The 23,055-nt window shown below is 43.8% G+C and overlaps 1 protein-coding gene across 6 annotated transcripts; it reads right to left on the bottom strand.

Annotated features, from left to right (window-relative positions):
• 1700001E04Rikl (RIKEN cDNA 1700001E04 gene like) lies at nt 1-21,788 on the bottom strand. Of its 6 annotated transcripts, NM_001429531.1 has the most exon segments (6): nt 1-792; nt 5,115-5,298; nt 5,966-6,097; nt 7,089-7,248; nt 7,970-8,087; nt 13,683-13,914. In NM_001429531.1, coding segments are annotated over 6 exon segments (603 nt in total). In that variant the 5' UTR covers nt 13,686-13,914; the 3' UTR covers nt 1-786.
• Between the last annotated feature and the right edge of the window lie 1,267 nt (nt 21,789-23,055).

Below are 23,055 nucleotides of genomic sequence, written 5' to 3'. Positions count from 1 at the left end.
TTTGAGATCACTGTTTTATTTAAAAGAATACATCCAGTTTACTCAATAGTAACCAGATGTGGGTAGTCAATATATACAGTCTATATCCTTATCAAAATAGCGAATCAACTGTAAGAATAAAACAAAAACAAATAAATAACAAACTTTCAAATGAATACAAGAAAAACCAAAGAACCAAAATAATCAAAACTCAAACCAAAATCTAAACAGAGGAATTGTGCTAAACATTCTTTTGCTATTCATTCTGCAGAACAGATTTATACCCCGTAGTTGGCCTTGGAACATAATAGATAAGCAGTTACTGATGGTAATAATCTTTTCAAGCGGAATGTAAGGAGGTCTCTTCTATTGGAGTGGGGTATGAAGGACAAGACCATCCAATACTGAGCATAAAATACATCACAGTCTTTGTCTCAAAGTCTTTCCAATGTTGTGAACTGATCTCCATGAAACCCTTTTGGATGACCCATCAGGACAAGTACAAATTTACACGTGCACAGTCTTTCTGGATGACCAGCAGCTCTTGATTGATGTGCATCAGCACTTCTCTGGGTCCCTCCAAAGCTGTACACTTGCTGGAGAGAGGCGAGGTGAAAGTACAGCCTATTCAATCCAAAGAAATCAAACTAAAGGAGGAAAATGCAGTCCACAATTGCTATGGACATTACAGATGAGATGCAATAGTGGTGTATTTGCTGTGCACACTTAGCGCTCCTCCTGTACCACTTCTCACCAAGGGAGATCTTGTCCTGGTCTATGTCATGTTTGAGTTTCTGCTGGAGAATTTCAGACCTGGCAGAGCAAGGGAAAAAAGGTTTAGTGAGGGGTTGTCTATTCTGCTCTCCCTCTTACATCAGCTCTATTCAGTTGGACAATCCAGCATGACCTGTCAGCTGAGGTAAGTCCCTGCATCCTCAAGTGTCATAGAGTACTTGGGCTTGGATTTATATCTCAGCTTTTAAAAACTGCTAGAATTTAAACTGTGGACTATGCACTGTACTGGAATTTAGAAAAAATGAGCATATTTTTCCACTGGTCCAGGTATAATATATTGAATAATAACATTGTAGCTGTCTCTGAATCGGAGTTCAAGAGAGCTATGAGCAACCTAGAATACCATGTGGATGCCTTCTGGAGAACATGCCCAGAACTGAGGTGAAAGTTCTGATTATGTTTGCAGTGAAGGAACCTGCCTAGGTTCCATTTTAACCGCTGTACCTGCAAATACACAGAGAAGCCATCTCACATCAAATCCATGGGAATTGCATAGATCCTGTAATCACTGAGAATGTGCTCCATGCAAATCTTCCCAGCGTACACATGGACATTAAAGGTGATTGTGATGTAGAAACGCACCAGCACCCCTGTAAGTCTATTGCTAGTGCAAGGCAATTTGTGAGAGGACAGAAGAGAATATGACCTTAGATCTTTCCGGAGAGATCACAGGAAGAAAGGAGTAGAAAATACCAAGAAATCCAAAGGATCATATATATTGTTTCATGGGGAAAATTCACATGAACTGTACCAGAACAATACTCTGAGTAGCTCTTTAGCTGCCTGAGGCTGAAAACCATGTGGGTGGTCATTCACCCAAAAAGGGTATTTATATAGGGAAGGATATTCAAATGGCTTCTTCCAGCCTGTGTTCCTACCTGAACATTAATGCTTAATGTAAAGATTCCCCAGGATATGCTGGAGGCATAAAAACAAATGTTGTGTGGCATAGTGACAAGAGCCTATAAACAGCTCAGTCAGTGATGTGCTGTCCTCTTATAAATCGATATAGACTCAGGGTTCTTTCCCTATTACCAATCTTGCTTAGCAAGTTCCCAAGGCTATGTAGAGCAGTCTTGTTCCCCAGCAAGGGATCATATGTTGGTGGTGGACTAGACTCTTGTTCTTGTTCACTCTTTCAGACTTTCCCCACAGTGTGCAGCTTCTTCTAATCGAAGCTCTCTTTACCATAGCCTGAGTGACTTCATGCCCAAAGCTAGAATCATAGGAAATCTCCATAACCAGGATCGAAATCAATAAATTTTCTCCAGGTAATGTGATTGTGCCACAGATATTTTGAGTGAGTAAGTAAGTAAAAGCTTGCATGGATTATCTCACACTGAATAAGAATCCATAAAGGGCTCCACCCTATGGTACATTTTTACTCCTTGGCTGATGGACGTCTGGATTGATTCTCCTTCCAGGCTGCTCTGGGACAACTACAACACTGATGCTCCCTAGTTGCAGTGGCAACACCTACTCCTTTTTGTGGAATCACTGGGTTAACTAAAACTTCTGTTCCAATTTCTGAACATGGCTTCTCATAGGGCTACCTGTTCTTACACTCCCAGACCCATCTGAAGTTCATCATTTCTCCTAACCTCATTGAGGCTGAAATTAACTGAGAGACAATGATGTTGATTAACAGCACTTGCAGAATACTACACAGATAACATAGGGGAGTGCTTTGGATTATCTGTGCACCTAAAGTGGCTCCTGAAACTGTCCTGTTCTTGCACCACAGCATATGGGACTTTTGCTGTATGATGATACAACTCCAAGCAACTCAAATTCTCAATGAATAAAATCCAAGCCAACAGCCCAGGGGAAGCTGGAGTTGCCAAGGTAGCTGGAAAGAAATGGTAGCAGGCAATGTGGAAAGCAACCTCGGAGAAGACACAGTGAGTGACACAACCTTCCAGTGGGCTTTCACAATTCACAAAGAACAGAGAAGCAGCATAAACTCATGGATTTTATAGAGAAGCCTTGCCCTTACCTCCCTGTACTCCTTTCCTTTGATGTGCTCCAAAGGATTTCAAAGCAGATCAGTAGTTTTCCCCTAATCACTTGAAAATCTAACTTTACAGGTGTTTTTGTGTCCTCTTTTTTGGGGGTTGCATTTCTAAAGAACTTTATTGTCCTGCTTCTACACCATAACAAAAAGGGACCTGCAAGATCCAGGTCTTTACCATTTGTTACCCCTGTGAAACCGGACTCACTTGAACATGTTTCCCACTCCTCCCCAGACTTCGCAAGATAATTCTGTTATGAATTTTTTGAAAACAGAATTAGTTAATAAGTTAAGTGTCCTTTGGCTGTACAGAGCTAGATGGAGATGCCAAATGACTGGGCAGCTGTATTTCATGTTTCATGGATGTAAAGTGAACTCTTAGAGTTCGTTTCTCATGAAACTTGGAAATAGAGGGAAACAGACGTTCACTACCGAAAAAACACATACACACACAAACACACACACACACACAAACACACACACACACACACACACACACACACACACACACTCACCCACACTCCTATATATAAATTCCCATACCAAAAAGACTTGAAAAATCATCCAGCATTAGAAAAAGACACAACATGAGAATAAACATGCTCAGCCACTGCTGGTAAACACACACACATACACACACACACACACACACACACACAGAAACACACACACACACACACACACATGCGCACGTGCGCGGGCACACACACACAGATACACACTCACATGCACAAATGAAAACTTTGCTCTTATGCACCACATTTCCTGTTGAGTGAGGAATTACTGGGAACAATGCTGTGTACAAGTCTCTTAGACTCAAGCAGGCTGTGCTGCCCTGGCCTGTACTCATTTCCACTTCAGGAAACCTTTCTATGCAGATACTTGATGGTCCTACAAGTAAGTTACATGTTCTGCACAAATAGCCTAAACAACACCACATCAAATTCCCAAGACAGAGATTTCTAGGAAAAGACTCCATCAAGCTCTATGCTGACTCATCATAGGCCCCTCACTAAAATTACACTGTTTCCTTCATAGAAGACCTTGGAAGCATCAGAGAAGGCAGTGACTCATGGTCATTTACCAGGTACTTTTCATCACATTAGAGTTCATGTGATATTAAAACAACCTAAATGTCAGTCAGAAAAAGGCTAAATAAATAACATACAGTGACTTTTCTGAAATGCAGCACTGTACAATATTGAGAGGGAGTCTATCCTAAAAGAATGCCATGCCCATGATATAGTCAGCAAAGAAATGTCAGCAGAGGGATGCACTCTAGGATTCCATGCAAGATCATGGCAAAACCAATAAGACAAACCAGAGTCTTCCAGGGGGATACCTATGTTCAGGTAAAGTGAAGAAATCTAATCCTTATTTTGAAAATCACTGAATGTTTTAAGAATGTGTTGAGAAAATAAGAGAGGGGGCTCCACCTGGAACTGGACCAGTGATGCAAAGACTGCTGGCCAGCACAAAACAGGAAGCTTCAGGTTTGTTGAGAGACCTGGGCTTAAAGGACTAAGTTGGATGATGACTAGACAAAATTGCTTGTCATGAACTGGCCTCCCCGCATGTTCCCTAAGATGCAGGTCAGCACAGCAATGCAGCTTTCTTGGTGAGAATTGGGGGTACATACGCATAACTTTGTTCTTGAAGTCTCAAATCTCTCATGCCAACCCTCAGCCTTTGAGAAACCTTTTCCACATCCTTGCTCTTCTAACCAGCTTCATATTGTAAGGCCCAGATGTGAACTCTCCAGGAGCACTCAAATAAGACAGGACTGACATGCTGCTCCTCAGGCTCTGTAGTTACCCAAGATCTATGAAGTATGCAGACACCATCTTCATATAGAGGGGGATGGGGGAGGAAGAACAAAAGCTACCACAAATGACAATTAGAACCTTTTTTTTGCCATTTCCACCAGGCTCTCCTCCTTGAAAACTACTTACTTCCTGGAGTCTCAAATGATCCCTGTAAAGAAAATGAGCTCCAGGCTTTTGCTTCATCCCTCAAAGCCCTGTTCTAGTCTAAAGAGGGGCTTGCACATAGCACCCTCCACACATAATGGCATGTAGTGCTGTGATGTGTGATCAACTTATCTCCCTTAACAAACTGCAGATTCTCAAAGAGCAGGAGCTTTTGCTTTCCAAACATGCCGTTTCTTGAAAAAGGGCTATCTCCACAGAAAGCCTTGTAAGCCATCACATAAATGAACACTTGGATGAGACAGAGGACAGTACATGGATCAGTCAATAGACAGTTACAGTGGTTTGTCTATGTTTATGGTAAGACATGAGGACAACCTGACCCTGAGGTCTAACCCTACCTGCTGTTGCTTGGCACTGGGGACACAGATGTTCATTCCGGCCTCTTCACAGAGCCTCTTTGCCTCCACAGAGGATGCTGGCAGTTCAGTCTGCTCCACCAGCTGTTCTCTCTTCTCATTCAGCAAAATCTGTATTTTGTTCTTCAATTGAGCTTGTTCACGCAGGAGCTGGGAGTGCCTGATGCTGAACCACAAACAAACAATGGTAAATCCCAGCCAGCTTCTATTTGCCTCTCACTCTTGCAAGTACAATCATCCCTTCATGGGTCTTCATCCCCAGATATCCGCAGAATAGAGCCACACTATACAAGTTAGCACCAACTAGAGGGGGTCAAATCCAGAACCACAATCCACATGAATCAAAGTACTTCTGAAAATCCTGACACTAAGACGGTTTACCTAAATCAAGGAAGAAGAGATGGTCCATATGGGTGCTTATATATCTATGGTGTGCTAAAACCATCTTCACATAGTGGGGAAATCCCCTCGGAGGGTTAGTTGAAGACCCAATAGCTATACAATCTTTCCATGTGTTTCTCATGCATCACAGATCTTTAAATCTCCTGTCAGAGTCCTACAGGTTCAGAGTTGATTGATATTCCCATCATGGTTCAAAACTTTCTATCTAGAGGATCCTCAATGGGGAAAATAACAATTGGAGTGTCTTCTACACACTTCCCATGTATGACAAATGAGTCCATTAGTTACTAATCTAAGACCCTTGCCAGGAGGCAGGCTTCTTGTTAAGAGTCAGACACTACGGAACCAGAGCCCTCAATCTGGTTCAAAGTCATACAGGACAGAAGCATTTCCTGCCTAGTGCTGGGTTCTCATCTCTGTCAGTGACTCACCGGTAGGAACTGTTCGCTTGTATGAGCTCCTTGTACCTCTCCATGGCATCACTTATTGAGTTGGTCATCATTTGCATAGACATCATTCTCCTCTCATGTTCGGATTGAAGTATTGGCAATTCGACATCCAGCCTGTGTTGGGACATGGCCCAAGGAAGAAATAACAATCTGAACTCCTGATTTCAGAATTAGGTGAAGTGTAAATAAAAAAACCAATAAAAAATTCAAATTTAAGAAAGGAGGGGGTAGGGAATCATGTGGCAAACACAAAGACCAGAGCAAAAACACAACAGTGAGACTCCAACAACAATTCTTTCAAGGAAATGTTTCTATGCAAATCAGCAAAGAGTTATTTTGAAATAAGGACTCTTTCAAAGACTGTGGAGATATGGTTCTGCAAAGACCCTCTGTACTGGAGTGGCTTGGGTCCAACAGATAGTTGTGATGACATTTCTTTTGTTTTGAAAACAGGGATTCTCAAACCTTGTTTCCTACTGTTCCCTGAATTACCAGAGGGCATAACTACTTTGACAGGGAAGAGGATTTGTAACCCCTCCTTCCCTCAGGAGAGTCCTATCTACCACCTAAGTAAATAGAAGATGCAAAGTGCTCTGTTGATCCCTGTGGGCTTCCACACCATCATGACCTGCAAACTGTCCATCACACAAATCCTCAGATCCCATCAAACTCCCCAGACTCCCTGACCGTGACCATAAAACCCACAAATACTTTCACATACATACATACCAACCCATATAAAACACAAGGAGAATCCCAACTACATGCATGGAGGTGCCATAGAATCAGTGTATAATGAACAAAATCAGAGTAAAAGAGTGATGACGTGCAGGCATTTCATTCCCTCACTTAGAGGCAGCAAGTGTGACCAGGTCCTTCTAGCTATTAACAGAACCAATGCTAATCCAAGGAGCTCAGGGTCAAGTACAAAGGGGGTTGACCCTAAACACACAGCACCTAGCTTATCTCACAAGCAAATGCCTGCCAAGGCTCCTTAAAATCCAGGATGAGAGGTGAAACTCTCTCGTGCTATGAGGAAATCTTGGGTTAGCAGAGAGAGAACAGAACACAAGACGGTGAATAGGTTACTGGGCATAATGACTACCTGAGGTCCCAATCATCATAGATATAAAGGTCCAGGATTTGATAAAGTTCATCCCTCTCGAATTTACACTTCTGGATTTCAAGTTTGAGTTCCTCCAGTTCCTTTCGACACTTCTCTTGCTCACTGATGACATTTTGGGATGATGTCTTCCTACCAAATCCTGATAGATAAATAGATAGATAGATAAACCCAAGTGAATTTGCATATTTTATGGCCCATGGGCAGAAAACATCATTCTGAATCCCAAAAGGAGGTTGAGGAAGGGGAAATGGTAGAGACTGGGTGAATCCCTGAAAGAGCAGAAAAGCTTTCTTGAACTGGATTCTTAAGCTATGTCCCTCTTCCCAAGCTCTAATGCCATACACGTGCCACACTCACTATTACAGGACCCCTGACACTGAAAGTTAGAATCTGACTGAGACATAAACATCTGGGACATTATTATCTCATATCAGCTGTGGTGCACATAATCCTGGAGTTCATAATGCTTAGCACCATCAAGCTCTAATCATGTATTTTTCAGCCCAAAGTGTCTGAGAACTCAATTCATTTCCAGGGGCACATCCTTCCTTGTTCTCGCCATCAGAGACTTATGTAACCTACAGTAATCTAGAGGATGAAATGCTTCAACTCCTCACCATGAATGGAAACATGCTTAATCTCACAGTGCCTCCAATTGCCACTCACAATTAAAGAACTTCCAGAAAAGAAACTGAAGGCTTACCACTTTCTGGCTTTCTCTCAAATTAATGATCGGGAACTCCTGACTCTTGGTTTGCCTTTGAGAAATACCAAGGCTCCTGCTTGTAAGGCCTAGTCCTTGAAGACACACCTCAAACCTACCTCCTTGAGGATGTTCCCCAACTCTGCCCAGGACTCACCAAGCCTTCCCCAGAATGATTTCCTCCTTCCTGTTTTACTAGAGAGGAGGTCATCTTCCTTCTGCCTTGGTGTGGTCTCTCCTTGATCTCCACTTTCCTTGCGAAATAGCCTGAGCAGCTGGCGAAACATGCCTGCTTGTGAACCCAAAGGGAACTGAAGGAATATCCCAAAGGCAGTTGGTGTCACCACAACACTGGTGACATCACACACAGGAGATTCTAGGGATCTCTTAGATACAATAGATTTTCCAGTGAAGGGCTTACTGATGATGTCAGTGGGAAGTTCTATGGCCTACCTGCTAACTAGCTTTCCCCAAATGGATCAATTTCTGTGGGGGCCCTTTCCTCCAGTCTCTCATATGTCACTGGGAATACTGTTTGGCAACCTCTATTCCAAAGCTAGATGTTTTTCTCTGCTTCATTAGAGGTCATCAATGCTTTTGCTGGGGAGAGTTGCTTACAACCCTGAATTAGGGAACAGATTTTTCTTAGCACCCAAATCTCTAGGGACCAAGGAGGAGGCAGTTTTTTTCTTAAAAGTAAATCTACTACCCAAGACAATACATGTGACACACATTTCGATTCCTAAGGTTTTCCCTTTTTCTGGAGGCCAATGTATTTTTTCTAGACCTCTGACTGCATAAAACCGGGGAATATTTGCTTACTGTACAGACCATGACATCTGACATTGTTTCTATTTACATATCCATGTATTTCACAGAATCAATGATCTATAATCCTATTTTTTGCAATAAAAACTCCCTTTTCTTGGGAACATAGGGATCAACTATAGGCCATATATAAAATAATAAATTTCTGTACCTTTTATATATTAAGTTGGATATCTTCCCTTTCACAAATATAACAAGACAATTAAATTGGACATCACTGAGCAAACATCAACCTGGACCATGTGTTACCACATTGAAACCACATACCCATCCCTTCTCCAATATCATTCTTCCTGAATTTCCAAGTCCAATCATGAAGATATTGGGGCTACAAGCTGAACTTTTACTCATAGCAAACATAAAAAGCAGGCAGGTGGGCAGGGAGTGGAATGGCCTAAGATTAGGCTAAACCTCAATTTTAATGGGTCCATAAGTTCAGGAGGGAGTCCATTTGGCATTGTCATCTGTGGCTTCTGTGTTCTTATCCCGGCTTTCTTGACTCTGTGATACGATGCCACCTCACCTCACATAAGTCAGGGTGAAAATCATGTATGACTTTTCTGGGAAGAACTCTGCCTTTTCCTACCATCTGGAGTTATACAACATCAATATGCAAAGCCCAGAAGAGAGGAGTGGAGATTGTGGAGGTCTTAGAAGTTGAGGATCTTTTCTGATTAAGGCACATATTTTTCCTATGTAATTTTCCCTTCCTCTTTCACTAATGATGGTTGACTTCATTCCTGGCCTGAAGTAAACTGGATTCCAAGGTTTTGGATTAGGGAAGCCTCTATTTTTGAGATGCCAGGGCCAGCAAGGGATCCCACTGCATACAGGTTTCTATTCCCAAGGAACTTGCTGCTGCAGAATCACAGCATGGGGGCGGCAGCACAGGATATCTACCAGCTTTCTCTCCTGCAACAGCTGCAAGTGTAATAAGGCTGTTTGTTTGTTTGTTTGCTTTTTATTTCAAATACCTACAAAGCTGGTCAAAGTCAATACATGCCTTTAAATCCAGCACCCACAAGGTATTTTTGTTTTTGCTTTTCTTTTTGTTTTAATTCATTTCATTATTTTTGTAATTGTTTTTAGGATTCTTATTATTTTCTTTGGTAATTCCCTCTAGCTATTCACTCTGTATCTAGAATGTGAAGCCCATGCTCTGTATGGTCCTATTATTCATGTTAAGGATTTTATTCTTACCACCAACACCACAGATGATCACATTATTTACTTTCAAATCAGGAAAACAGGCATAAAGAAGAGAGTTATGTTGTTTGGTCTCAGATAACCAGCCAATCAGGAGTGTAGGATGGCTTCCCAATGTTTTGGATCAGGTAAGCTTCTGTTATTGAGATGAAAGGCCTCTGCTGAAGCCTCCAGTTGAGTAACAGAGAGCCTTGAAAGGCTGAAAGAGTGGTTGCACCTTGAAGGTGAAGGCTGGCCCCTCAGTGCCTCTGCAGCCTGAGGCAGAGTTCTTTGGGAACACAAGAGCACTTGGCCAGAGATCACAGGGGACTGTTTTGGTTGAGCCCTGAGACCTGGATGAGCACTGGCCTCCACAGTCCTGATAAAGGGAAGCAGAGCCATATATGTGTGAGGGAACAATGGAACTTTGATCTGTGTGTTCTCCACTTCATTTATCTTTGCTGTATACATAGTATATGTAAATGACAAGGGCATCCTACTTCATCACATCTAGTCTCTCTAGATGTTAAAGCCTGTGCAAGTGTAAACACAGTATAGCTCAGCAATACATTGTGTCCCATTTTGTTAAAGAACTTTATTTTATTTCTATTTATATATTTTTTCTTTTTCACTTTACTTTCTACTCACTGACTACTGATACCTAATTACTCTCTCCCACAATCTTTCCCCAATTCTCCTGGCACAGTCTTCTCTGAGTGTATGATGGTCAACTGTCTCAGTACCTCCCTCCTTTTAAGAAAGCCTTTTCTGGGGGCATTGGTGAGGAGGCTGGTTTTGAATGCCTTGGACATGGCTTTCTTCATGCTCCAATTTGCTGGCTTTGGGACGTTTGTGAAGAACTGTCTGTGAACTTGGTAGATGTCACAAGACATCTTGTCAGATGGTACACAAGAGGCAATGGTTTTGTTAATATTCTTGAGAGTATATTTCAATCAAACCTATCCTACTAGTATCCTAACAATGACAAAGGTAATGGGAGGCCATTAATTCAAGGTCCATACCTAAACATATTGAAAGCAATACAGAGAAATCCAGTAGCTAACATTAAAGAAATGGAGAGAAATGTGAAGCAATCCCTCTAAATCAGGGCCTAGGCAAGGCTACCTACTCTCTCCCTACTTATTCAATATAGTTCTTGAAGTCCTAGCCAGAGAAATGACCTCAAAGGGATACAAATTGGAAGGGAAGAATTAAATTATTAAATTTTAATTTTACTGAGTATGTTAAATCCAAAGCACATTAAAACTCCAATGTAAACAAAACAGCTCTTCAAAACCCCAAACAGAAAAGTATCAAACTCTTAAATCAATCTTTTTTCTTTGCCTTTCTGTTAGCAAATTAATAGAAATTAACACCGCCATATTAATGTCCGGCGAGTTTAGAAATACATGAATTCTGTTCCTATTCCTTAATACTACTGTGTTTAATGCATGTTTTGAAATAGCTCTTTCTTGAATAACACCATATAAGCCCCCACTGCCATCTTGAAATTTTCGGGAGTTAATAGAGACGACACCATCTTTTATTTTCAGGGAGTCTATACACACAACTCACCTTTTCCTGATTCTGATCCAAACTCTCTACAATCACCATACAGTAGATTCTTAATTGGTTAACATGAATTTTTCTAAGTAGAACTTAACTGAGAATGTGTGTACAGAAGAGGTAATACAACAGAACACAACAAACATGGACTTAGTCAAATACCTACATTTATTGGGGCTTTTTTAACCTGCTGACTTCTTTTATTCTTTCAGGAGAACTTGCTTTTCATTTTTCAAAATATTGGGTTTCCTTTTGTAAAAATATTAGAAAAAAAAATCTCCTATGTCTTCTAATTGTATTCTATATACAAAAGTAATATGAATGAGAAAATTTAATGAGAAGGAAAATAAAGCATTAAATATCATAGGATGCTTGATTTGGGCTTAAACTACCTGTTTCACCTGAGTAAATATAAAATCTGTTTCGTCTTAATAGTGTATTATGTATTAAAGAAAGCACACCATATCCTGGTCCTTACCCAGTAGGTGACACTCAAAACCAAGAAAGCAAAGAACTCCATTTTAATAAGACCTAATGCCTACTGTATGCTTAATATTGTTTTATTTAAAACTTCCACGACAGATAAATGCTTTAGTTACTTCTTTTAAAATATGATCAAAACCACTCGACAACCAAATACTTGTCAGTCAAACTCTGATGTTCAAGAAAGTGTAAGTTTTAAAGTTAAGAGATAGGGCCTTATTATGTAAATCTGGCTGGCCTGAAGTGTACACCAGACTGGCTTCAAACTCATGCCACTATTTCTTGAGTACAACAGATTTTAAAGGATGTTTTACACTGCCAAAGTTGACTTGAATTTCTAAAGGGCTCAAGTGATCCTCTTGCCTTGGCCTCTGGCCCCCACTACCCCCAATAGTTGAGATTTTCCCCACACCTACAGGCCCACTACTGACACTGGTGGAAAAGTATAATCTTACCCACCAGTAGACTATAATAGCATACTGAAAAAAATTGTATTAAACTTAAGGCAGATTAATTATATCTCCAAATGTGCTATGAGTTAATGAGAATATTAGAATACCAGCAATGAACTTGGAGGCTAGCACACACACTTTCCTATTATGTATAGTAACACATTCCATTATATCTGAATATCCACATATCAAATATTGCTAGAAGCTGAGAATAGTTATTAAAAGATTTTAGGATAACATTTTTGAAATGTAAGTAAATCACTATGCTAAGCAAATTTCCATGTATGTCACAAATACTACCCTATATAAAGCCTGAAGTCATCACATTTCTGACACTAATGTAGTGAGTAAACTGTCCAGTATTGTGCGATCTTAATTATTGTGATAGATAATTCACAATTGTGATTCACAATTTTTACAAATGATTACTAAAGTCCAACTCTTTTTTAACATCTGTCGTAAACTGTATAAATTTCTTCCTTTACCTTGAAAATGAAAAAAATTATAAACGAGATGCAACTCACAAGGGATTTGTGACTAAATGGCCATCAACGTTTGCAGTACTGATTCTGAGGCAGAGTCTTACTGTAGCCTAAGTTACCCTGGAAGCTACAAAGCCAGTGTCCTGGGGTAGAGTAGGGATTTCAGCAGGTGTCCTGTCCTGCTATCCCCTCCTTCACCCTTCCCCCAACCCCACTCAGGCCTCTGGCTCCTCCCCATCCCACGCACACCTGAGCTAAACACTCAAGCTGAGGCCAAGCCACCTCCACCTCTTAGGCACCACTGTCAACAGGGCCTGGCCAATGGCGGCCTGCGAAGGCCCTGCCTCCAGCCCCCCAAAACTATACTGACTGAGCCAGGGGAGACAGGGCTGGCATCCAGAAGTCCACAGGCCCTGCCTCTGCCAGCCTAGGCGTCACCTAGCAGAGGAGCCCGCGCCAGCTCCTACCCGGTAGTCGCCTCAGGGCTGGGTGGCAGCCGGCCTGACCCAAGGCACCTACCCCCAAAGGCGGGAAAGGGCTGTCACGTGACGCCCAGGTCCTGCACCCGGCCCACCCTGGAGCAGCCCGAGGTCCCCAGGGCTGCCCGTGGCCACCGGCCTCCCGCCATCTCCCGGGGCCCCTCAGTGCTTGTGTAGGACCCAAAGTCAACAAGGCCTCAACTCCTGCCCTCCAGGCCTTACCCTGGGGGCTGTCCAGTGGGGAACCCAGCACCGGAAATACGAAGGAACCCCTTTTTGCCCTCGCCCCCATTTCTTCGTGCTACATCAAAAAAGCCGAATTTCATCCTCCCTGTAAGGAGTCTTTGGCTTTTGGCTGGTCTTGCACTGTCACCCAGGGCCTGCCCTTGACTCACCATGATGGCAGCCGGAGTTCCCCTGGAAAAAAACCCGAAGATGGCACAGAAGCCACGCGGCTAGCAGCTACTCGGGGCAGCTGCGGAGTGGCGGCCTGGCCACCAACGGGCAAAATGTCGCGGAGGCAGTGGAAGGAGAGCCAAGGGCCTCGGAGACAATGGAGTCGGGAAGCGAGCGTGGCGAGAGTCACTGAGTCACTGAGGCGTGGGCGGCGCGCCCCCGGGGATGACTGTGCGGGGCTGGCCTCGTGGTGGGCTTCAGCCAATGGGCGGCAGCGCTCGGCCCTCGCAGGGGGACTGGAGGACCCACGACGCCCACCCGAGTAGGTGAGGGGTGCGCGTGGGGCATGCGTGAGGTACAGTTCTCGGGGCCAGCTAGGCCCGAGCCCCACAGACAGACGGACAGACAGACTCACGCCACTCCCGGGTCCCCCAGAACCGTGTCTGAAGACGCTTTGAAACACGTGCTGTGCAGAACTGTGGTCAGAGTTCTCTCAGGAAAGCATTTATTCCAGTCATTCCCTCAAAATGGCGCCTTGAATACACAGGGTTATCCCGTTGGAAAAGACCGGCGACTGAATGGAAAAGTAACGAAACGCACCTAGAAATAGAAAATAACAGGCACCTCTAGACAGAAGGCAGCGCCTGGCCGGACCCCTTCGCCCCTTTCGCCAGCCACATGTAGGAGGTTGAGTCCGGTTGCGTGTTGGAGGACATGCTCACAGGCTGGCCCTTCAGCCGTCAGGACTTTTTTCCCCCCGTTTTTTCCCCATTTGGGAAAAGTGCCTGAAATATCAGGTACAAGGGACACAGCAGTGAACACGCACGAGAATATTTCTCCCTTCGTGGCATTTAAGCTGTGATGCGAGCATTTCCTGTAGGCTTGACAGAAACAGGCTAGGCCAGCTGAGAGAATTCGAGAACATTCTCAAGGTCGGAGAAATGGGGCCTACCTACAGCAAAGCCGCGCTGTAGGGTGGTGGGTGGAGATAATCTCCTATCACTGAACAGCTTGAGCGCCATATTCCGTCATGACTACTTTTTGTAGTGATGAAAAATATTACTTTTTTTTTTGAACTGGCAAAACGAGAGACTTAAAATTGCCATTAACTATATAGTAATGCTGGATAAAATGATAATAAAATAAAAAATAAAATAAAATAAATAGGGATGGATGCACCCACTTAAAGGGAGGGAAATTCCAAGGTCTCCAAAATGAAGACAAGTTGGAAACTGCAGTGGTGAAGATCTGATTCTCCCCTGGCCTTTGATAGGTAACTATATTGTGGTGTGAACGGTGTAACAACGGGCCTGGACTGTCCTAATTTTAGTACAGAGAAAAAAAAAACCACCATACAGATCTGGAATGGTTGGTTAATGAGCAGGGACAGATGGTTCTAACCTCTAGCTCTAGGCAAAGATGTGTGGGCTGGAAGGAAAACTTTGAAATAGTGCAGACAGATGTGGAACTGAGCACCCTGCAGCATACCAGTACTCTGGAAAGGCAGCACCCTAAGGAAAAACATGGACTTGGGGAACGGAGAGCACCATAGAGATTAGAGCAAAACCCCACATCACTTAAGTCTGATTAGAATTTGACTCTCTACACCTGCATTTCCGGAGTTTGGCATTTATATTTATGACATGTTTATAACCAGAATCTCAAAATGAAGAAATGGGCCTTCCCAGTGCAATATCCAATTCCCTGCAAAAGATTCTTAGGCATGGTGTTTTATAAATGTTCGGAAAAGGAGAGACGTGAAGGGGTCCTCACAGACATGACTTTTCAAAGAGAACCCTACCGGAAGTAGGTCTTAGGGGTGCAATCTCCTAACCCCAGCTGCTTGGGAGGAGAGTCTGTGAGGCAAAGAAAACAAAAAGTTCAAGGGTGCCCTGATGATTTACCAACACTGTTTCAATATTAAAGGAAAGAGAGAACTGCAGAGGATGCTGCACAGGATAGAGTGCTTGTCCAGCATGTTAGAAGGATATCCTGGCATTAATTCCCTGTCAGCACTCTCTCTGTCTCTGTCTCTGTCTCTGTCTCTGTCTCTGTCTCTCTCTGTCTCTCTCTGTCTCTCTCTTTGTCTCTGTCTGTCTCTCTCTTTCTCTCTCTCCCTCCCTCACTCCCTCTCTCCCTTTCTCTCTGTCTCTCTCTGTGTGTGTGCGTGCGCGCATGCCTGCGTGTCTGTCTGTCTCTGTCTCTTTGTCTCTGTCTCTCTCAAACACACACACACACACAAACACACACGCACAGACATACACCCCAAAAGATTATAAAACATTTACCATGAATAGGAATGGCATGTTTGGATTGCAGGATCTTTTTTCTTTTTCTGTCTCTGCCCTTGGTCTTTCAAGACAGACTTTCTCTGGGAGGCCCTGGAATTCTCTCTGTAGACCAGGCTGGCTTACAGAGACCCACTTGCCTCTGCCTCCTGAGGGCCCACCACTCCTGCCTCTTTTACTGCTTTAACATACACTTTAAATAGAAAGCTGATAAATATCCTCCCTCTTAATTAATTCAAAGGCCTCACACGGTGTTTTTACTTGTAAACCCCTTCTCCCAGATTAAACAGCACTGTACTCTCCACATTACCTCCTGCTCTACCCTGCTCTCCTAGCTCCCTCACAGTTTAATCCTCATTTAACTTCACTTTTCTTAGCAGATGAATAACCGCCCATTGTGCTTCCCGCACACTCCTGCCTCCTCTTTTGAGAATTCTCTGCTTAATTCTGCATCTCACATTTTAGTTGAGTTTTGTTTCTTCGTGTTTAGGTAGTTTCATTTTTTACATAGCCTAGCTATTAACCCTCTTTCCCATGTTGTAGGCTGCTGGTTTGCCTAAATGATGCTGTCCTTTCCCGTGAGAAGTTTTTCACCTTGATGCGGTCTCCATGCCCGTGGTATCAGTGTCCTGTTCAGAATGGCCTTTTCTGTGCCAAAGAATCAAGCCTATTCCACCCACTGAAAAGGTCTTATTCAGTGTGTATGAGGGCTTTTTATACTCAGATAATCATACAGATAGAGCTCCCTCCTCTTATTCCCCCTTTAAAAGTATATATACATAAAATAAATAAATTTGAAAACTCATGTTAATTGTCCCAAAGAAAGGTTCAGACTCATCACCCATCTCTCTTTGTTTAACTCATGTGGTCATAGTTTTTAATTATATTTGTGTGTGTGTGTGTGTGTTCGTTTGTGTGTGTGTGTGTGTGTGTGCGTGCACGTGCGCACCTGTGTGTGTGCATGTGCTTATCGATTATTTTGTTTCTAAAAATGTTAGTTTTACCAGGAATAAGATGAAGTTAGCCAAGCTGACAACGTCAGTTTACGTGAGCACTTACTCATAAGTCAATTTGGTGCTAAGTACATGGTGTGCAAACCATAATCGCATGTACTCGGTCTATATAAACAGGATCACACATCAGATACATTTAAAAACCAAGATTTTGAAGGTTATTATTTGCTGAGATTGTTTTCTATATTTTTCATTGTGAAAAGGAAATCTAACAGGGCTCTCTAGAGATATATTGCTAGTTCCAGATCATGCAGAAACAAAAGCAGACACATGGGAGAGGCGCTCAGGGGTGTTGAGGGCAGGGTCAGGTTCTATCTCAGAGTAGAATGGGCCTGGAGAAGTGAGGCAGCAAGAGCAGGGCTTCAGACTCAGTGCAGCTGGCTGTAGCTCACTGTGCCAGCTTGTACTGCTGTCGGCAGTTTATCCTTTGAGTCCCAAACCACTAAAATGACAAAACCCCTTTAGTTACTGTCTGATGTTACCTCCTTAGTCTAGTATAACAGAGATACAGTTTAGCGGGATTGGGAGTTTTATAGATGTCTCCATTTTTGTTGTGTGCAGCCCCATGATCTAGTGAACCCATGTCCCATCAGGACACAAGTCCCTGTGGGGTCCATATAAATCACAGATTAAATGTGGACTTGTGTGCCCTTTCTTTAAAAATTAAAGGACACTTTCTTTGGGTTAGTGTGGACACAGAAGACTGTACCTAGGCCTTGGCAGGGAGGCCCAGGAAAGCAAAACAAGAGACGGAGAAAGGAACATCATGGTCTCAGCTCAAGGAAAAGGAGCTCTTATATTGCTGTTAGAGTTGGCAGAATCACAGTGTGAGGTTCTCTCAGGGTTGCAGGAGAGACAGAAGGAGAAAGAAAGGAAGACTCTTTTAAAAACTCAAACGTTTGTTCCCAGGTGGAGAGTAAATTCCAAAATGTCTGCAGGGAATGTTACCAGCGCAGTTGGGGGATGGTCAATGGTGTCCATTTACTTTCTCCCCGACACAGAGTCAGGGGCTAGCTTTTACTCTTGCGTCCTTTTACCATAGTTGTTTTCCTAACGACATCTCTGTATGAGGAGATAAGTAACACTAACTTACACTGGAACTGCTTCACCAGTTAACTGTCCTTAAGGGCACAGCACCTTTACCTCTCAGGGTGTTTCAGAGTGAGGAGGGGCCAGCCTGACCTAAGACAGGTTACTGAGACACAGAGATGCTTGAGTCTTAGACGGGAGGGAGCGGGGCAAACCCCATCTCTCCATGGCTGCTCAGTGAACTTCCAAGGCACAGGGCAGTTTGTCAAAATCACTTAGTACTTAGGGGTCCTCTGCTCCTGACGCCATTGCCTGATGCTTAGCAGCTCCCATGTGGTGCCGTAGCAGAAGTGGTTCTACTGTGCCACACCTGGAATAATTAAAACCATCAGCAAACACATGAACCAGAATCAGAACTGTCCTTTTGTTCTGGGCAGGATTAAGGGGGGACCGTGGGAGGGAAGAGGGCTCAGGTCTCAGTTGGACCTTTTGTGTCAAACAGAGAGGTGAGGGGTTTGTCCACGGGCAGCGGATAGGCAGAGTGTGAGAACAGTTGGATAGGGTGCAGGCTCGCCTGCAGGATAACATCGCAGAGGGCTTAGGAGTAGGGTTGGGACTTAGAGCTGTCATGCAGAAGTGAAGGAACAGAGTGAACAACGGGAGTGGCAGTAAAAGATTTGAGGCAGGAATTTCAGTATTCGCCATTTTGCCTTTAGGCCGGTAAGGATTTGGGAACGGAAATTATTCAGTCCACGTTGGGTGTGGCTGTTGTATACTTGATATTAGGGCCAGATATGAACTGAGACCTATGTAAGAGTATGGGGTGAAGTTTTGAGGTTTGATTTTAGGCATGCCAAAGAGCGTTCTTAAGCACAGACAATTTGGAACCCATCTCAGAAGGTCAAGGAAAAAGGAGAATACAGTCATTTCTTAAGTTGTTACCTGGGTCCTGGCAGCAGCTGGAGGAACGAGCATGAATTGCAGAAGATCGTGTCCCAGCCTATCAGGTGGCAAAGACCAAGGAAGCCCTGGAGTTCTGGAGAAAGCCTAGGTCTGGGGCCCCTCCTGGCACTGGCCAAGACTTAACTTATCAACATGCAGTAGTGGATGTGCTCTAGGAAACAAGGAACCAAGAGACTCTGTTCTGGCGAGTTGGAGAGATAGGAGGACAGGTTTTACAATGAGCCTGAGCCATGTTTACATGGCTTGCCAGTAATGCCCAGAATGTGGATCTTAGGTAGAAAAAGAATCCCAAGGCCCAGAGGTTTCAAACTGCAACAGGCAGCTGTTCAGCTTGTAGGAAGCCAAGGAAACCACACAGTGGGTGGGTGTCAGCAAAGGGAGGTGATGGAGAAACGACAACCAGGGGAGGGGGTCACAGGAGCCCTAAATTCCTCTCCAGTTTCAACACCAAATGTTAGATGGGACAGAAGGAGGCAACATGAATACAAGGAAGTTGCCAACCTCAACAGAAGCAGGCTGTCATTCACTAGAACAGTATAGGGTCCCTCCAGGGGAGTGGAGGAGACTTGAGGGTTTTTTAGAGCAGAAAGGAAACTTCAGCAGTGGAAGATTCCATGTGTACATCCGTTCCTCTGCATCATGGACTTGTAAATGCCAACGTAGGTTGACATGATGACCTTATCAGAAGCGTCCAGTAACCTAACTGCCCACAGATGTTAACAGCTTGTTGACTTTCCTAGCCAGAGCTTTCCAGCTCCTCTGAGACTTTTAGATCATTAACCCTTCCATGACACCAGAGATAAAGGTGCCAGTATTTCACCATTGTGGAAATGTTGCCATCCAGCCAGGGCTGTGGTTTCTGGGCTTTGCGGTTAGATAGGACGACCAAACACTCCACTTTCTCGGTGCCTTCTGACAATGAGAGTCGTTTGTTGGGGATGAGCTCAAATCCTCCCAGTCCTGTGTCCAAAGGGTGTCATGTCTTCAGCAATAGAGTTTGATCTTCAAATTCTGGGAGGCAACCAAAGCCATAGCCTACATTGTCTCAGAGGTGTCTCGACTTCCCCTGACTACAAACTTGAGAGAGTATTTCTCAATCATAATGCCGAGGTTATTTTTAGATACTTCATGGCTCCTAGGGAAGCATTATCCTCCCAAGGTATGTGACACATTATTGAAATCTTACAGAAACCTTATTCAAACTGTGGGAAACAATTGCTAAGATAAAAACTGGCAGTAAACATTTCAATGTGGCAAGGTTAGCAGCATGATTCATATAAGCTGAGAAATAAATCTCTATATGGCTTCCTTACCTTCCTGGGGCTATTAACAGAGGAAATATGGTTACACTCGAATTTATTTATTATATATGTGGATGTTGAAAATATTTTATATTAAGTTATTAATTTAATTAAAACTAATTTTAACTTAATTGATTAAATTAAAAATAATTTTAATCATTGGTAGCTTCTGGTTGGCTTTTGAGTAGTTTAATTTAGCCACGTGCTTAAGTGCACAAGTAGCATTGGCTTCTGTCCACATTCTATTGCCCAGTCCAACCTCCACAGCCTCTATTACTCCTAGATAATAGAAATAGACATCTCAATGTCCACAATGAGCTGAAGAAGTCCTTGGCTCATGCCACTTAAAAAATAATTAGTGTTAAACTCAATGCCTTCTTGACACCACTGACCCACAGAGCAAGCCCAAAGTGCTGCTGCGTTCCTCTTAGTCCTTTAATGTCTGTGGGCCATCGGGGCTTCTGCTTTGTGTGCTGGTCTCCTGAAGTCATATGGGGCAGAGTCACACACTTCTTTCTGCTGAAATCCAGGTATGCAGTGTTGCTGTGTTGTGCAGTATTTCTCTGCAGGTCAAGGACGTGAGTGTGTATGGAGACAACAAAACAGTTTACGAACATCATATGCTACTTGGTGTTTACATCAAGAGTCAGGCCATGAAGTGCAGTAGTTGGTGTAGCAGGCCAGCCTTGGCGCACTGGCATCAGGAGATGTAGCAGGAATGATCCAGGCATAGTACCTCCAGCATGGGCCCCTGAGTGTAGTCAGCTACCTGGTCCACTAATGTGCTGTCTCATGCAAGCAGACTCATTTGCAAGGTACCTGTCCTGGACTTCCAGATCCTGCTCTGACTTGTCCTCTGGTTGGTCCTGGGTGTTCTTCCCATTGGAAATCTTATGTGCTGTGTACCAGTCTGCGGGCAACAGCCAGAACTCAGGTGCTTCCTTCCTCATGTGGCATCTCAGAGACGTGTGTGTGTGTGTGTGTGTGTGTGTGTGCGCGCGCGCGCGATCATGCACGTGTGTACAAGTGATGGCATGCTTGTGGAGATCAGAGGACAACTTGCATGAATCAGTTCTCTCCTCCCATGAGGATTTAAACTCAAGAACTCCTAAAGGTCTCTGCCAGTTCTGTGTTCTAAAAGCCTAGAATTTTGGACAGAAAATTTAGGCTGATGTAGGCACTGGGGAGCTTCATTCGTCTGAAGACCATGGTCACAATTTTTGCTATGGCTACTCTGAATCGCTACATACACTTTTACATTTTTAATTGGCGTGTTGTCTTAAGCAGCATGGTTAAATCAGATGCCAAGCTAGATGCACTTTCAAGCAATGCAAACCAATCACCTTTGAAAGTTATTTGTAGGGAGCTGCGCGGCGAAGTAAAGATGGCGCCTACAGCCAGCCCTGTCCGAATGTGAATAACTTACCATGCATGCGCGGGCTTGTCCCCTGTCAGGGCAGCTGTGTGATGAGGTGAATCTGGCGCCTTCCTGTGGTGAACAACAGTACTGCGCATGTGTGTGGTTTTGCACCTGACTTCAGTCTGGCTGGGGCGGTACTATGCTAATGCAAGTTCAATCCGCGCCAATGTCTGGAGGACAAGTAGCTGGGATGACAGTGGGGTGACTCGTGCCCCACCAATCCCTGAAAGAATATTAGCATACTGTTGTGTATATAAGGCGAGCAGCTTTGCCGCTCGGCGCTGTAACATTTGAAGCTGTAACACTTGGAGCTGTAACACTTACAGCTGTAACACTTAGGGCTGGTTGCTGCCACCGCCGCCTCCCTGTGTCAACAATGAAGGTGTCCTGCAGTAAAGGCTTTTGAGAAGAATCCAACCATGTTGCGTCTTCCTTGCTGGCCAAAGTGGGCGTGACAGTTATTTTTCTGAACAAATCTTTTGAGGCAACTCAGCTTGCTTCAGACTGACATTGACATCTCCAGATCATTTGTGTAGGAAACTAAGTGTTGACTGCATAAACCTCTATGCATGTCCCGGCAGTTAAAGCTGAACAAGCAGGACTTGGGCTATAAAATGAGGAGGGGACAACCCACTTGGAGGTCAAGGAATAATTGGCTCAGATCTGAGCCCATGAGCAGTGGAAAGAGCTCCATCTCTTCCCATCTCCCAGGGAACCCTGAGAGTAAGATTTACGCTCCTGCACATTATTTCTAAGCTTCTGTTCCTGCTGAATTATTTCTGTTCTAGGTCATCTCATAGTCCAGCACATAGTCCTTGACTGTATCATATTGTAACATAATGGTACAGAGGGCCTTTCCATGATGCTCCTCACCAAACGGCATTGGAGGGAGGTTTCTGTGAAACTGCAGTGGACTCTAGCAGAGTTTGGAAGCAGGAAGGGGATGTGAGGTTACATGGTACAAAGACCTGTGAGTGTTTCAGCTGTGAGTTCTCCTCTCAGAAAGCACTTTGGCTGACCCTAATCACCACCCATTTCAGTAAGGCAGTTGGCCCAGTGCCTTTGGCTAACTCACACAGGAAGGAAACTCATTAAAATTTATTGGGTAGTTGGGGCTGGAGAGGTGGCACGGAGGTTAAGAGTCAGTACTGCTCTTGCAGAGGAACTGATTTGGTTCCCAGCACCCATGTCAGGGTGCCTAAAACTGCCTGCAACTCCAGGAGATCTGACACCCAGCCTCCAAGGGCATGCACAGTCATGTGCACATGTTGTCACTCAGACACATATGACGGAATTAAAAGTTTAAAGGAAATGAATGTAGAAACAAAATGGACTATGTAGCTACACACAAAGCCTCA

Source organism: Rattus norvegicus, chromosome 9 (genome assembly GCF_021556685.1).
Source record: "Rattus norvegicus strain SHRSP/BbbUtx chromosome 9, alternate assembly SHRSP_T2T, whole genome shotgun sequence".
NCBI lineage: Eukaryota > Metazoa > Chordata > Mammalia > Rodentia > Muridae > Rattus > Rattus norvegicus.
The sequence above is the reverse complement of the archived record's forward strand: the minus strand, read 5'-3'. Positions and strand labels throughout refer to the sequence as shown.

Excerpts from the sequence above, each read along its gene's own strand:
- 1700001E04Rikl (XM_087567158.1), bottom strand. The coding sequence starts at position 8,099 with ATGTTTCGCCAGCTGCTCAGGCTATTTCGCAAGGAAAGTGGAGATCAA. Across the intron at positions 7,249-7,969 it reads ATCATTCTGGGGAAGGCTTG|GATTTGGTAGGAAGACATCA; the intron begins GTGAGTCCTGGG and ends TTTATCTATCAG. Across the intron at positions 6,098-7,088 it reads TATGATGATTGGGACCTCAG|GCTGGATGTCGAATTGCCAA; the intron begins GTAGTCATTATG and ends GTCCCAACACAG.